General features: G+C 40.6%; 1 protein-coding gene across 1 annotated transcript; it reads right to left on the bottom strand.

Annotated features, from left to right (window-relative positions):
• Positions 1 to 2,240: 2,240 nt before the first annotated feature.
• Positions 2,241 to 2,759, bottom strand: LOC138387289 (large ribosomal subunit protein eL21-like). The gene has a single exon (XM_069474229.1). It carries the CDS (start codon positions 2,754 to 2,756, stop codon positions 2,283 to 2,285), a length of 474 nt encoding a protein of 157 aa, XP_069330330.1. The 5' UTR covers positions 2,757 to 2,759; the 3' UTR covers positions 2,241 to 2,282.
• Positions 2,760 to 14,726: the final 11,967 nt, after the last annotated feature.

Raw genomic sequence — 14,726 nt, 5'->3', positions numbered from 1 at the left:
CAAGGGCAAGACATATGTAAATTGTGCAGACAGTGAGACTTTGAGAAGTTAAGTGATTGGCCGGTGCTACATAGCTAGATGGTGGCAAATCCCTCCAAAAGGATTCCCTAACTTCCAGTTAGTGCTGATTGCATGTAGAGGCAAGCTCCTTTCTCACATCTGCTTTTCCCGTAATCTCAGATTTGAGAATTTATAATTAGAATTCTAAAGCTTGAGGAAACTATAATATGGAACCCCATATATTAGCTCCATCCTCACAATAACCCTATGAATTCATAACCCTATTTTCAAGTGAGGAAATCAAAGGTTAGGTTAAATAACTTGACCAAGTTACACAGTTATTAAATGATGAAATATAACTTGGATTCATACAGTCTGACTGCAGTCCACTTGCCTGACAGTAGACCACACTGCCTCCCTAAACGCATGTGATTCTGCTCTGGGTTTTCAAGTAGATGAATCAATCAGTGTCATTCAGTATCATTCATTCACAATGAATCAGAAACATCAGGATACTGAGGCCTCCTGAGTTTGGATATTTCATATCTACTGTATAGCCCTTTTCAGAGGGTATCCTATATTGTACAAATCCAAGTATTCCATTCTTCCATTCATTCAAAAAAATATTTGAATGCCTACTATGTGTAGGGCACTGAGTTAACATGTATGCAGGAAAAGAAGTTCAAAAATGGTCCGTGCTCTAATTTATGGAAATATACAGTTAAATGCCATGATACAAAATAGTATTGCAGAGTCTTTCAATATATTCGATTTCATTGCCTTGGTGACATCTCTTCTGGAGCTTTTGGATCTACTTCACAGTTGCTTTGATCTCCTTTCATCATGGTGCTGGGATTTCCCTTCCCCATTCTTTTTACTTAGGTACTCTTTTAGCTTGATCCCATGTCTTCCTCATTTTTGGCTTATTAACTGATTTGGTGGGACACATGTTCCAATAGCTTCCTGATAAAAAGTATGAGGGCAGTAAAAATGTCAAGACATTGCATTGATACCGGGGCAGGCCTTGCCGGCAGAGAGGGTCCTTGACCTCTGTGTAGGAAATAATTCAGTCGTAGGGTCACACGTGAAACAGAGACATTTATTAAAGACAAAGTATAGAGACTATAGTACACTCTCAAAAATGGTAGAAAGTGTACTGATCCAAGAAGGAATGGTGCCCCCAGGGTTAGGGTCTGTTCTTTTATTTCTAATCTTAATGCTATGCTAAACTGGGGGCGGGATATTTATGGTTTTCCGAGAAAGGGGTGGAGAATTCCTGGAATCGAGGGTTCCTCCTCTTCCTAAAACATATAGGGTAACTTCTGGGAGTTGTCATGGCATTTGTAAACTGTAATGGCAATAGTGGGTGTGATTTTTACTATGTTAATGATGGTAGTTTATTCAGGGACAGTGTCACCTCAACTGTGTGCATGTCCCAATTAAAGAAATTCCTCCTTTTACCTTAGATAAAGATGTTATAGCTAAAGTAAAATAACTAAAGGGCCCTATTGGTTACATTTATCTTAGCTAAGTATGTTCACATTCTTGTGACGGTTTTTTATCCTGTTGGCCTTCTTCTGACTCCTGCCCTAACTGCCTGCAGGGTATCTGACTCCTTCTCAGCATGTCTGAAAATGTCTTTGCTTTCACCCTCCCACGTGATTGGTTGGAAATAATTTTCCCTCAGAGTCTTGGAGGCATTGCTCAATTGCTCCATTGTCTTTTAGCTTCTAATGAGTCTGATGCCTGCTTCTTTGTATTTGACCTAATTTTTTCCTCTAAAAACATATTCAATTTTCTCATTATTTCTGGTGTTCTGAAGCTTAGTCATAATTGTCATTTTTGAGCCTCAATTTTCATTGTGCTGGACTCTCCAATGTGTCTTTCAATCTGGAAACCATGTACTTTAATTCTGAAATATGTTCTTGAATTTTTTGATGATATAGTTCTTTCATTCTGTCTATTCTTGCATAGGAATACTCCAGTGAGCTGGATATTGGATTTCATGGACTCTCCTCTAATATTCTTATTTTCCTTTACTTATTTTCTGTCTTTTTGCTTTACTTTTCAGGAGATTTTTCTCATCTTTTTTTTTTTTTTTTTTTTTTTGAGTCTAACGGCTTTTATTAGTTTTGTCTCCTATGCCATGAACTCACAGGGCATAGAGTCCAACAAGGCTCAAGTTCCTTTTCTTATGCTTCTTACAAAGTGTGCTATGCATGGATCTGGTCCCAGCACCTCAGGCTCCTCTCCACTGCTTCTCACAAACTGTGAGACACCTATTATGCCATGAATTCGTAGGGACTAGGTTCCAGCAGCTTGGGCTCCTTTCCATTGGTTCTCACAAAGTGTGCTTCTCTGGGTGGAGCAGGCTGGCGCTTCGGTTGAACCCAGGTACCTTTCTCTTTGGCTTCCTTCTTTTTCTGATCATTTTCCTTCACACGTTTCAGGAAGCTATCTCGGTTCTTAGAGTGCTTAATACGCACATTAATCCTCTTGGCAAGAATCTTGCCCTTAACTTGTTTGTTCACAACAATTCCAACAGCATTCTGGGTAACACTGTAGACTCTTCCAGTTTTACCGTGGTAACACTTGTGGGGCATGCCTTTCTGAACAGTACCCATTCCCTTGATGTCTACAATATCACCTTTCTTGTAGATTCGCATGTATGTGGCCAAAGGAACAACTCCATGTTTTCTAAAAGGCCTAGAGAACATGTATCGGGTACCTCTCCTCTTTCCCTTTGTGTTCGTCATTTTGGCGAATTGCTGGCGATTTTTCTCATTTTAATCTTCCAAATCTTCTTTGGAATTTTACATTTTGGTATCATATTTTTAATTTCCACAGACTATTTCTTATTATAATTGTGCTTTTTTAAAAATAGAAAATTATTTTCTTGGATTAAATATCTTTCTTGATGTCTCTGAGGATGATAGTAACATTAAAAAAAAGTTTTCATCTCCTGTTTAGTCTTGGTTTCTTCCAAGTTCCTTTTCCTCGTATCTTCTTTTGTTTTCATTTTTCTCTTTCATGTTAGAAACTGCCTCACTTATCCAGTGATCTTTGTTGTCTGCTCCTATTTAAAGTTATTTAAAGCCTGTGGGTAGCTTTGGAAGATGAGGTGGTTCATTGAAGTGGCTGGGCCATTTCTTTGAAGAAACGCAAAGAAATGTTGCCTGCACCTTTAGACCTGTTGTCTTTGGCTGGTTAGATTCTCCCAGGATTCTCCTACTTCGGTGGGGTGAGTAGAAACAAACAGCAGTCTGGTTACTGAGAGGGGGAAGAAAGCTAGGGTGCTAATGTTCAGTTTGTAGGCAAATTTTACTTAATCCTTCTGTTTATAACCTGGTACCTCCGGCCTCAGTGTCTCTGGTGTTTCCCTAGTCCAGAGACCCTCTGTTTTACTCTTTCAGGGAATAAAAACTGCTAGTCTTAGGTGAGAGAGGGGAAGTTGCACAGCTGCATGGAATTGGGAGGGGATCTTTGAGTCTAATTGCTTCTTAAACAGCTCTTCAGCCAGTCCTCCTGTGTGTAACGCAATCTCTACCTCCACTGTTGCTGCCCATCTTGAATCATTTGGAGGTTCTGTGGTGAAAATGTTCCTTCTTGGCTTTCCCTGCTACTGGCTGGAGATTCATTTAAGTCAGTTGCCATTATTCCTTGTGCTTTTCTGCTCCCCAAATCTTGATTTTATTATCTCTTATTTCATTTTTGTCCTTGCTGTCTCATCTCATTACCGTCATTTTGGTGAGATTTTGGAGAAAGATAAATGCATGTGTTCGATCTGCTACCTTATCTGGAAGCAAGAGAAATCTTGACTAAACTATTCAAAGTGGAATAATAATTTGATAATAATCCTAAAATGAACTTTTTGCAAGAGTTTTTTTTTTAAAAAAGCTTTGTTGAGGTACAATTTACATAATATAAAATTCATCTATTTTACGTAAGTGTAGAGTTCCATCACCACAGCTGTTGTAGACTATTTCCACCCGCCAGAAAGTCCCCTTGTCCACGTTTGCATTCAGTCTCTGCTTCTGCCCTGAGACTCACGCAGCCATTGATCTGATTTCTGTCCTTATAGATTTACCTTCTCTAGAAATTTCATATAAATGGAATCCTATGTAGTTTTTTGGTATCTAGCTTCTTTTTCTTAGCATAAGGTTTCTGAAGTTCATTCCTATTGTAGCATGTATTAGTTCATTTATTTTTATAGTATAGCTGAATAGTATTCCATTGTATGAGTATACACTACCACATTTTGTTTATTTACCAGTTGGTGGAAATTAGGATTGTTTCCAGTTCTTAGGCTTTTATGGATAATGCTGCTATGAACATTCACATTAAAGTTTTTGTGTTGGCAAATGTTTTCATTTTTCTTGTGTAAATACCTAAGAGTGGAATTATTGGGAAATATGGTAGGTAGATATTTAACATTTTAAGAAACTGCCAGTGTTTTCTAATGTGGCTGTACTATTTTACATTCCTACCAGCAATATATGAGGGCTCCACTTTATTCATATCCTTAGAAAAAATGATGAATTATAGCCATGGTAATGGCTGCAAAGTGGAATCTCATTATGGTTATAATTTGCATATACTTAATGATTATTAATGTTGTACATTGTTTAGGGGTCCTGAAGGCCACTTTTAGTCTTGGTAATTTGCTAGGAGGACTTACATACAGCTATGGTTTATTACAGTGGAAGGATGCAGCAAAAGCAGCAAAGGGAAAAGGCATATGGGGTGAAGTCAGGAGGAAACCTTATGTATATGTCTATATGTAGAAGTATAATAGATTTGATGTTGCATCTTGCATAACTCATTTTTTTTTTTTTTTTTTTGGAGACAGACTCTCGCTCTGTTGCCCAGGCTGGAGTGCCATGGCATCAGCCTAGCTCACAGCAACCTCAAACTCCTGGGCTTAAGCAATCCTACTGCCTCAGCCTTCCGAGTAGCTGGGACTACAGGCATGCGCCACCATGCCCAGCTAATTTTTTCTATATATTTTTAGTTGTCCAGCTAATTTCTTTCTATTTTTAGTAGAGATGGGGGTCTCACTCTTGCTCAGGCTGGTCTTGAACTCCTGACCTTTGAGTGATCCTCCCGCCTCGGCCTCCCAGAGTGCTAGGATTATAGGCATGAGCCACCGGGTCTGGCCTCATTTCTTGTTTTTAGTAGTTGTTTTTTTAAAAAAGATTTCCTAGGATTTTCTATGAATAGGATGTCATCTGTAAATAAAGAGTTTTATTTCTGTCTTTTTAATGAGAATGTCTTTCATTTCATTTCTGTTTTTATTTCACTGGCAAGAACCCCCAATGGAATGTTGAATAGAAGTAGTGATAGAAGACGTCTTGTTCTTCATTTCAGGGGGGAAGCATTCAATCTTTCACCACTGAGCATGATTGTAGTTGTAGCTTTGTTAGAGATGCCCTCTATCAGGTTGTGAAAAATCCTTTTTCCTAATTTGTTGAGGATTTTTATCAAGAACAAGTGTTGAATTTTGTCAGATGCTTTTCTGATTATTGAGAAGATCAAGTAGTTTTTGGTCTTTATTCTGTGGATGTGGTATGTTCCATTAGTTATTTTTCAATGCAAAAACTACCTTGTATCCTTGGGATAAACGCCTCTTGGTCATGGTATATAATCCTTTTTATATGTTGCTGGTTTCAGTTTGCTAATATTTTCTTTTAAAGAATTTTTATGTGTATGATCTGTAGTTTTCAAGTGACTATTTTGTCTGGCTGTGGAATCACGGTAATACTGGCCTCATAACATGAATTGGGAAGTATTTCTTCCTCTTCTCTTTTCCAAAGGAGTATTTCCAAAGGTATTATTTCTTCCTTAAATATTTGATGGAATTCAGCAGATTCCCCAATTTTTCCATCTTGACACTCATCATAGTTCATAATGATATATTTGTACAATATTTTGTTTATCTGTTTCTTTCTAGATTAAGTTCCCTGAAGGCACTGACCCTTGTCTCCATCATTCATCACAGTGCCTAGCTCATCAATATATGGAATGATCCCAGCACTTTAGGAGGCTGACCAAGGCAGGAGGATCACTTGAGGCCAGGAGTTCAAGCCAGCCTGGGCAACATAGCAAGACCTCATCTTTACAAAAGATAAAAAAATTAGCCGAGCATTGTGGCATGGGCCTATAGGCCCAGCTACTTGGGAAGCTGAGGAGGGAGGATTGCTTGAGCCCAGGAATTTGAAGTTGCAGTGAGCCATGAGTGAGCCACTGCATTACAGCCTGGGTGACAGAGGAAGGCCTTGTCTCTAAATACAAACAAATAAAGACAAACAAACAAAAATATATGGAATGAATGAATCATTGAATGGTAGAAGCCTAATTTGTGTGTTATAATGAGCTAGCCTTCTATTGATGCCAATAAAGTTTAGCAATCTTAAATAGCTAAGGATGCTAAAAGGACATGTTTTGCTAAAATGCTTTGCACTCAGAAGAATAACTATTGATTTTTTTTTTTTTGAGACAGAGTCCCACCTTGTTGCCCAAGCTAGAGTGCCTTGGCATCAGCCTAGCTCACAGCGACTTCAAACTCCTGGGCTCAAGCAATCCTCCTGCCTCAGCCTCCCGAGTAGTTGAGACTACAGGCATGCACCACCATGGCTGGCTACTTTTTTCTATATATTTTTAGTTGTCCAGCTAATTTTTTCCCAATTTTTTGGTAGAGATGGGGTCTTGTTCTTGCTCAGGCTGGTCTCAGAACTCCTGAGCTCAAATGATCCGCCCGCCATAGCCTTCCAGAGTGCTAGGATTACAGGCATGAGCCACTGTGCCCGGCCAGCTGATTTTTATCAATGTTCTACAAAGCATAGTTTTTCAGATGGGTATACAGTAATGAATTTGGTGTTGGGTGAGTTGTAAGGCCACAGAATAAAAATTGTGCAGCACCACAGAATGTCAATTTTACTAAAAAATTTTTGGGGAAACTATTAAATAAAGATGGCCATGTTAAGAAGTAAAAGTAAAACTTTAAGTTAAAACACTGTGCAGTGGTCTCAAAGATATCCAGCTTACCCATTTTTTTTCTTTGTCCTTTTCTTGGGTCGAAAAATTTGCAAATAAAGACCAAGATCCATCTGAATCCCAGATCTAGTACTCACTAGCTGTGTGATGTTGAGTGAGTTTACCTCCCAGCTTCAGTTTTCTGATTTGTAATAATGGGCATGATTGATTTATATCAGCTTTAAGAGGTAGATGAAGAAAGTTTATGAGAAAGTACCCAGAAGGGTTTGGTGCATAGCAAGTGATAGCAAACAGTTCACATGGAAGGACATTTTGATTAAGAGGGTTAGGGAGGTGTTTAGATGGGTTTTGGTAGAGTTGGCTGGACATAACAAAAGATGATCAGTAAGTGTAACAAGGAGGGTAGGTTATCCCTAATGTCTACCACTAGCTCTGTAGATAGCATTGTTGAGGCTATCCACACCATCTTCACCTTCAAGATCTCCACCCTCTGTTGAGAGCAGGGATGGGGGAAAGTAGGGAGTGCCAGGATTGTTGATAACGCAGCTACCCACAGGGCAGTTTGAATGGCAGGGGTAAGGAATGGTCATCCTTCTGTTGGAAGATTTTATGGATAATGCTTAGGCAGCTGTCAAGAAAAGGCTGGTGTCCTCTATACATCTCTTACAGAGGTTAATTCCTCTCTAAGGAATATCTGACGTTCCCTGTTAATGGTGATGGATGGTGTGCAGGCTTTGCTTTGGCTTCCAATAGCTCCCACCTCTCTGTCTTGTCCCCTCGGGCTTCTCCTTTAGAGCTCTGACATCCTACCAGGAGGCAAGGAGCAGCTTCGTGCTCTAATGTTCTTAAGAATAATCAATAAGTTTTGCTCCTGTTCGAATCTACCTTGTTGAGTTTCTAGAGGTGGGGTTGGAAAACTTCTCTGTAAAAAGTCAGACAGTAAATATTTAAGCTTTTGTGTGGGCTAAGAGGCAAAATCAGAAATAGTTCCACAAATTTTTTGGCAAAGTTCAAAACTTTATTTATAGACACTGAAATTTAAATTTTATATAAGTTTCATTGTCATGGAATATTATTCTTTCAATTTTTCCAACCCTTTAAAAATGTAAAAACCATTCTTAGCTCACTGGTCATACAAAAGCATGTGGCCAGCTGAATTTGGCCTGCAGGCAATAGTTTGCTGTCTTCTGTTCTAGAGCATAACATGGGAAAACAAAAACCAAAAAACTGAATATTAAGTGTCCTGCAGTCTAAGACTGACTTACTCATTCACCAAAACCAACAGACAGAGTTAGGAAGTGTGGGAAAGAAAACCAAGTATAAAGGTTGACAATACTTTAAGCTCCCGTTTCCCCTAAGCAGGAAGTCATAATGTTTAATCCAAACAACGTACAAAAGCGGAGTCTCCTAAACTTGCTTCATGATCAGGGTCACCTTTATTAGAACTAGATTCCCAGCCTAGAGATTTTTGATGCAGGAGACTTCTGGGCAGGAATCTGCAGTGGCTCTCAGGACCAGGTAAGCTGAAGTCACACTATCCCAGAGGAAGGCTGGTCAGAGAGATGAAAGGACTCTCAAAAGCTGTGGTTCTTAAAGTGTGGTCCCTGGCCCAGCAACATCAACATTTCTGGAGAACTTGTGAGAAATGCAAATTCTCCAACTGCCCCAGACATTCTGAATCAGAAACTCTGGGGTGGAGCTTGGCAAATTGGTTTTCAATCAAGCCAGGTGGTCCCAATGCCCACTAAACCTTGAGAACCACTGCTCTAAGGCATCATTGCCAGCACGCGGGGAAGTGATTCAGCACCCATCTGAGCAGGAAAGGCCTAGAAGCTCTTACTTAGGCTGTTGTGTTTTCAAACGTGCAGGTCTACAGGTGAGAGCAATTCCAACACGCACCTGCAGCCAAAGGCTTAGCTTTCCACGAGAAGATGGAGAAAGCACCCAGTATTTAAGGCCAGCCTTCCTGAAGCCAAGGGTTGTATTTTCAGAAGAAGGGGCACCATGGATCCTAGAGGTAACAAATGCCACCCAATGTGATGGTGGTGGAGTTTTCAGCCTTTTTGAACATGTGGCCACGATGTCTGTTGACAGGAGCTTTCCAAAGTCGTCGGTCACATGCTCTACCTTTTTCCAAGGGCCAATGGGGAAGGCCAATTGGGCCTGAAGGGTGAGGCGCTGGAGCTTCCTGATCTCACAAGCGGCCCTTGTGACATCATTAGCACCCCCCAGGTGTGCCCCTGCTGGCCCAGGCGGCGTCACAGAGGCTCCGCGGCTTCCCCCGGGCCTGGCCGGCCGTTCCAGGTGCAGGGGCCGGGGCCGCGGCGTGCAGGGGAGTTCGTGCGGGCTGGCGCGCCATCCAAGCTCCGTGCTGCTCCCTTGCGCAAGGCCAGCTCCAGGAAGGGAACAGCCTACAGGACTTGGCAAAAGGGCCACTTAAGTTTTCTTCCCGGTAAATATTCAGAACGTCTGTCAAGGCCCTCGAGACTTGGCGCACTCCAGTCAAGAGCTGGGATCAACGAGGCGGCTGGGGATGCTGTGAAGAGCGCTCTGAGGGGGACGTCAGGGCCTCGGGATGGCCCCTATGAAGAGGAAGTGCATCTGCGAGCTGTGCTCCTGCGGGTAAGGTGGCCGCGCCCAGGGCAAGGCTGGAGGAGCCTGGCTTTTCAGGCCCCTGAGCAAGTGAGGCCCTTTCCCTGAAAGCTCTTGATCTGCTCTTGACCGGGCAGCATCTCAGTGGAGTGATTCGTGCACTTGTCACCTTTGTTAGGCTGCAGTGTTGTCAACTAGCAGTTTCCCTGGCCTGAGTCAGTCCAGGTGAATGTGGCTGTTTTCAGGCCTTTTTCTGTGTTTCTTCCCATTAGAGCTGCAGAAGGGTAGAAAGTGCACACAGCTCTGCACGATTTGTACGCCGTTTTGTGCAGCCAGGAAGTGTCAGGCAAGGATAGAGAACACCTGGCCACGCTGGAACCGGTCTTGCTGCTTTAGTTGTACTTTAGGAAAGATGGGGTGCGGGCCAGGCGCAGTGGCTCACGCCTGTAATCCTAGCACTCTGGGAGGCCAAGGTGGGAGGATCGCTCAAGGTCAGGAGTTCGAGACCAGCGTGAGCCAGAGTGAGACCCTGTCTCTACTAAAATATAGAAAGAAATTAACCAGACAACTAAAAACACATAGAAAAAATTAGCCGGGCATGGTGACGTGTGCCTGTAGTCCTAGCTACTCGGCAGGCTGAGGCAGGAGGATCGCTTGAGCCCAGGAGTTTGAGGTTGCTGTTAGCTAGGCTGACACCACGGCATTCTAGCCTGGGAAACAGAGTGAGACTGTCTCAAAAAAATAAAATAAATAAAATAAAAAAAGATATAAAAATTAAAAAAAAGATGGGGTGTGGAAGAGAATTTCTTTAATGTAGTTGAATTTCTCAGAGAAGTATGAAGCATTTGAAAAACTTGTTTCCGCATTGTGTAGAGTTTAACAAGAATAATGAAAGGAAGTGATATTTGCAATGTCTTGTCCTGGTCCCTCCAGGTCTCTCCCTCTCCACCTTTAAACATCATGCCCAGGAGAACTGAGGCAAAGGCAGGTGGTCCCAGGGAGAGGTGGTGGGCTTTGGTCAGAGTTGTGCGGTTGCCTAGTCTCCTGTATCTCACACGGTGTCTGAGCTGCTGCTCCTACCTGCATCCCAGGACAACTGCTGGGCTGGGGCAGGGACAGCAGAGGAGCAACAGATAAGAGGGTGTGCTGGGTCAGCCCTCCTGGGCTGTCTGTCACTAATTGTGGGATCCTTGGCAGGTAACTGAACTCCAGGTCATAGTTTCCGCATCTGTATCAGCAGTATCTACCTTGAGAGACAATAGTGTGGACTAAATGAGATGATGTGTGTGACTCCTGGTACATGGATTGTGCTTAATATATGTCAGTCTCCTGAAATCTACCAAAAAGTCTTGCCAACACCAATATATTACATGAATGTATGAAAAATGGCATCAGTAGTGGGGAGAACTAAAGGGCACTCTATAAACTGGGTTAGAAACCTTACATATCTCTGACATCAGAAAGTGGTTCTCAACCCTGGCTGCTCTCTAGAATTATGTGGGGAGCTTGAAAACTAATATTCATTGTTCAGGCTGCTAGGGAGGGAGGGAAGCCCACATTTATCCCCCAACCTCCACTTTACCTTTCTCCCAAGGGTTCTTTAACGTTCTTTCAAAGAGTTCTTTAATGTCCTTTCAACTTTAACTTTTGAGGACGTTGTGCTTGTTAGTGAGAAGGCTCGGGGGATGTTCAGAGGGCTGGACGAGAAGGCTTCCGTGTGCAAGAGCCGCTGTCTGGGGAAAAGTCACCAATGGGCCGCTCTGTTGGAGCAAGTTCTTACATTTGGCCACAAGATGGCAGACTTTCCCCGACCAATTCTCACTGCTGGTTAAACCAGATCAGCCTAAAAGGAAAACGAAATCTTTGGAGTTCTGGGTTTTCCTTGAGTTTTATTTTTGGCCTTAAGTTTTTTAAAAATGAAAAATTGGAGTTTAGGGCCCAGCAGAGCTCAGAAAGGTGTGGTATACGTTGAGCAGCAGATCACAGATTACAAAGTGAAAGTGTTTCAAGTATTCAAAATCAAAGATCCCAACCACTCATAAAACTTTTTAATGAGCTTTGCTGGTTTTTTAAAAAGACGTTTTACTACATCAAGTTCAAGGCTCTCCCTCCACAACAACACTTTATTCCTCTCCTTGACAATCAAAATCTTGCAATTGGAATTATTACCATAAAGTGTTATAATATTCTCTTTTCAATATAATCAACACCAAATAAGCAAAAAATATTCATGGCTTGTAGAACTATAGTATAAAGTCAGCAGGTTTTTTTGGTTTTGTTTTAACCAACGTACCACTTAATTATCTTGAGAGCTACATGCCGGGGGTGGGGGGTTCTGAGTGGAATGACCCTATTTTTGTATAGAATGTTTCCAATTATGCCTGAATATCTACAGCATTTCCTGTTATTGAAAAAAATACCACCCTTCATGGTTTTATAGTATTATACCACCTTACATTTCTATAGTGTTTTGAAAATTTAAAAAGTATTTTCTCATACATTATTATCTTATTGGGGGTCCCTCAACTTGGGAAGCATTGCTTAGTTTAGAAATTTGATTGCTTGATTTTAGCCTCTTTTTTCCCTGGGGATGTTTTTGGTCTACTGAGGTGTTCTTTCCCAAATTACTAAATTTGAAAGCTGAAAGGGATCTTAGTGGTCTCCAGCTCTTTTGTTTTACAGATAAGGAAATTGAAGCATTGAGATGAATTTTAATATATGGGAACACATTCTATTAAGGCACAATTTAGGTCAATCAATTAAAGTTTATTCATCTCCTACTGGATATCAGACACTGCTAGATGTTACAATTTACAGTCTGGTATGTTTTCAAGTCACACTGGTCCGTCTTTTTTATTGATACATAGCAATTGTCCATATTTCTGGGGTACAAGTGATATTTTGATACATGCATACGTTGTGTAATGATCAAATCAGAATAGTTAGCATATGTATCACCTCACACGTTTATCATTTCTTTGTATTGAGAACATTCCAAATATTCTAGCTATTTTGAAATACACAATAAATTATTAACTATAATCGCCCTAATGTGCTATCAAACCCTAGAAATTATTCCTTCTGTTTTTTTCATACCCATTAACCAACTGCATTCCTCTCTCCCCAGCCCCCAACACTGGGCCATTTTTGACTATAGATTACAATAGGAAGGCTCTTGTCCAATTGAGAAATATTATCTGATGTAAAAAAATAAGTGTAATTCTAAAAGCCTTTTAGGCAAGTAATATAAATAGCAAATCTCCCTCCTGAGATTAAAATGTAGTAACACTGCTTTTTCTAAAAATCTTGTAAAAAAAATTGTTAATGAAGGGATTGATATAGCTTGCTTTTATATCTGATTATTTTATGGCTTACAGTGCACCATTTAAAAGATTTTGTGCAATCTTGCAGGAAATTCCAGGACTGGGTAATGTATCATGAAATATTTATGAAGCATTGGTAGTATGTGCAGCATTTCATAAAAAAGGTAGTCCCAGAGAGGACTCACAAATTGCTGAAAAGGATGTGGATTTGGCCCTTTCACAGAGCTTGGGGAGGAAGGTGATCTTGGGGGCAGCCATGTATCTGCAACTTAAATCAGTTATGTTAACCAGGGAGGAACTTGTTATTTTAATTTTGGAAAATATTTTCTTCACATTGATGGAAATTTCCTTAACCTTAGATTTTATTTTCTTAGAGTCTCTGTTATAAATTAAGAGGAAGGAAAAAAAAATCGAGGACTTGGTTTGATATTACATGTTTTAAGAAGAATTCTTGTTTTTAATTTAAATAAAATTGACTTCATAAATTCTGATTAAGAAAAAAAAGACAAAGAACAGCCTTTAGCATATAGTTGCTGGTGACTTTTTATCTTCAGCAGAATCCAGATATAGATGCCAAGGAAAAAACCCTCAAATATTGAATTTTTTAATTGTAGATTTTTATGTACTTTTCATGCAAAGCTACATTATATGCTCTTTAAAGTTGTTGCCTTTTTGATATCAGAATTAATGTGTAATTATTCATATACCTTTCATCTTATAAAATGAGTATGTCAGTGTGTATAATATGTCAAATTTCAGATATTATAAAATTACAGAGTACAACTTCCTTTTAATTCAAATTACAGCAGTCAAAATGATCTATTCAACCTTACAGTCTGCAAATGGATCAGTTTAGAGTACTCTTGTTCTAATTCCATTCTGTAGTGGGCAGTTTTAAACACCATTCCTTCCATCAGTAGTAAAATATTTGTGGCCTTCAGGTGATTTATAGTTTGTTTGGGAAGATGGCATGTCTCGTGGGGGAAAAATAGCTAACATTGAAATGAATGAGACCAATAAAATAAGTGATGTAGGGTTTCAGAGGTGGGAGAGGTCACTTTGGGATGGGGTTTGCTGGGAAGGTTTAGGAAGGGGAAGAGTGGCTGCTTGGGGTGATTAGGAAAGTGAAGCTGGAGTCAGACTGCCTGGTTTCAAATCCTGGCTCTGCTGCTTTTTAAGCGTGAGCTGGTGCAAATCATTTAATTTTTCTGTAAAATAGGAATAACAACAATACCTTATTCTTAGAGTGGGCGTGAGGATTAGGTGGGAGAGGATTAGCCCCTGAAGGAAGAGAGTATGTTGGGGTGGGGCGGGGCTGCCCCAGCTGCAGGGCCATAGTGGTGAGAGACATGGAAGACATCACATCCTCGTGAGCACTCCAGCCTGGCGGGGGAGATCATGCCAGAAGCTCAATGGAGGCAAATCGCAGAGGGGCCCTTAAATGCTTCAGAATGTGAACTTGGCAGCAAGAGCCATGGATGGATTTTGAGAAGGGGAATAGCAGATAAAACCATCTTCTTCCTAAAAGAAGTCCTCAAAAGAGCAGCATTTCTTTTCTTCTGTTTTTTCTTTTAAAATAAATACTATCTGAATTGGGCCAACTTTAAATCCATTGTTCTTTTAGATCTTCGGAGTGGATTTGTAGTTTTTTACTTTAAAGGTATTTTATCTCCATGCCATTCTTGTCATTTTTCTTACTTTCTTACTTTATTCAACAAATAGAGTGATGACTTACTATGAGAGGCAGCAGAGTCTAGCAGTTGCAAGCACGGATTCTGGAGCCAGACCACCTGGGTTCAAAGCCCAGTCTTTCGACTC

Source organism: Eulemur rufifrons, chromosome 7 (assembly GCF_041146395.1).
Source record: "Eulemur rufifrons isolate Redbay chromosome 7, OSU_ERuf_1, whole genome shotgun sequence".
In the NCBI taxonomy this organism is placed as follows: domain Eukaryota; kingdom Metazoa; phylum Chordata; class Mammalia; order Primates; family Lemuridae; genus Eulemur; species Eulemur rufifrons.
This window is presented reverse-complemented; position numbering and strand designations above follow the sequence as displayed.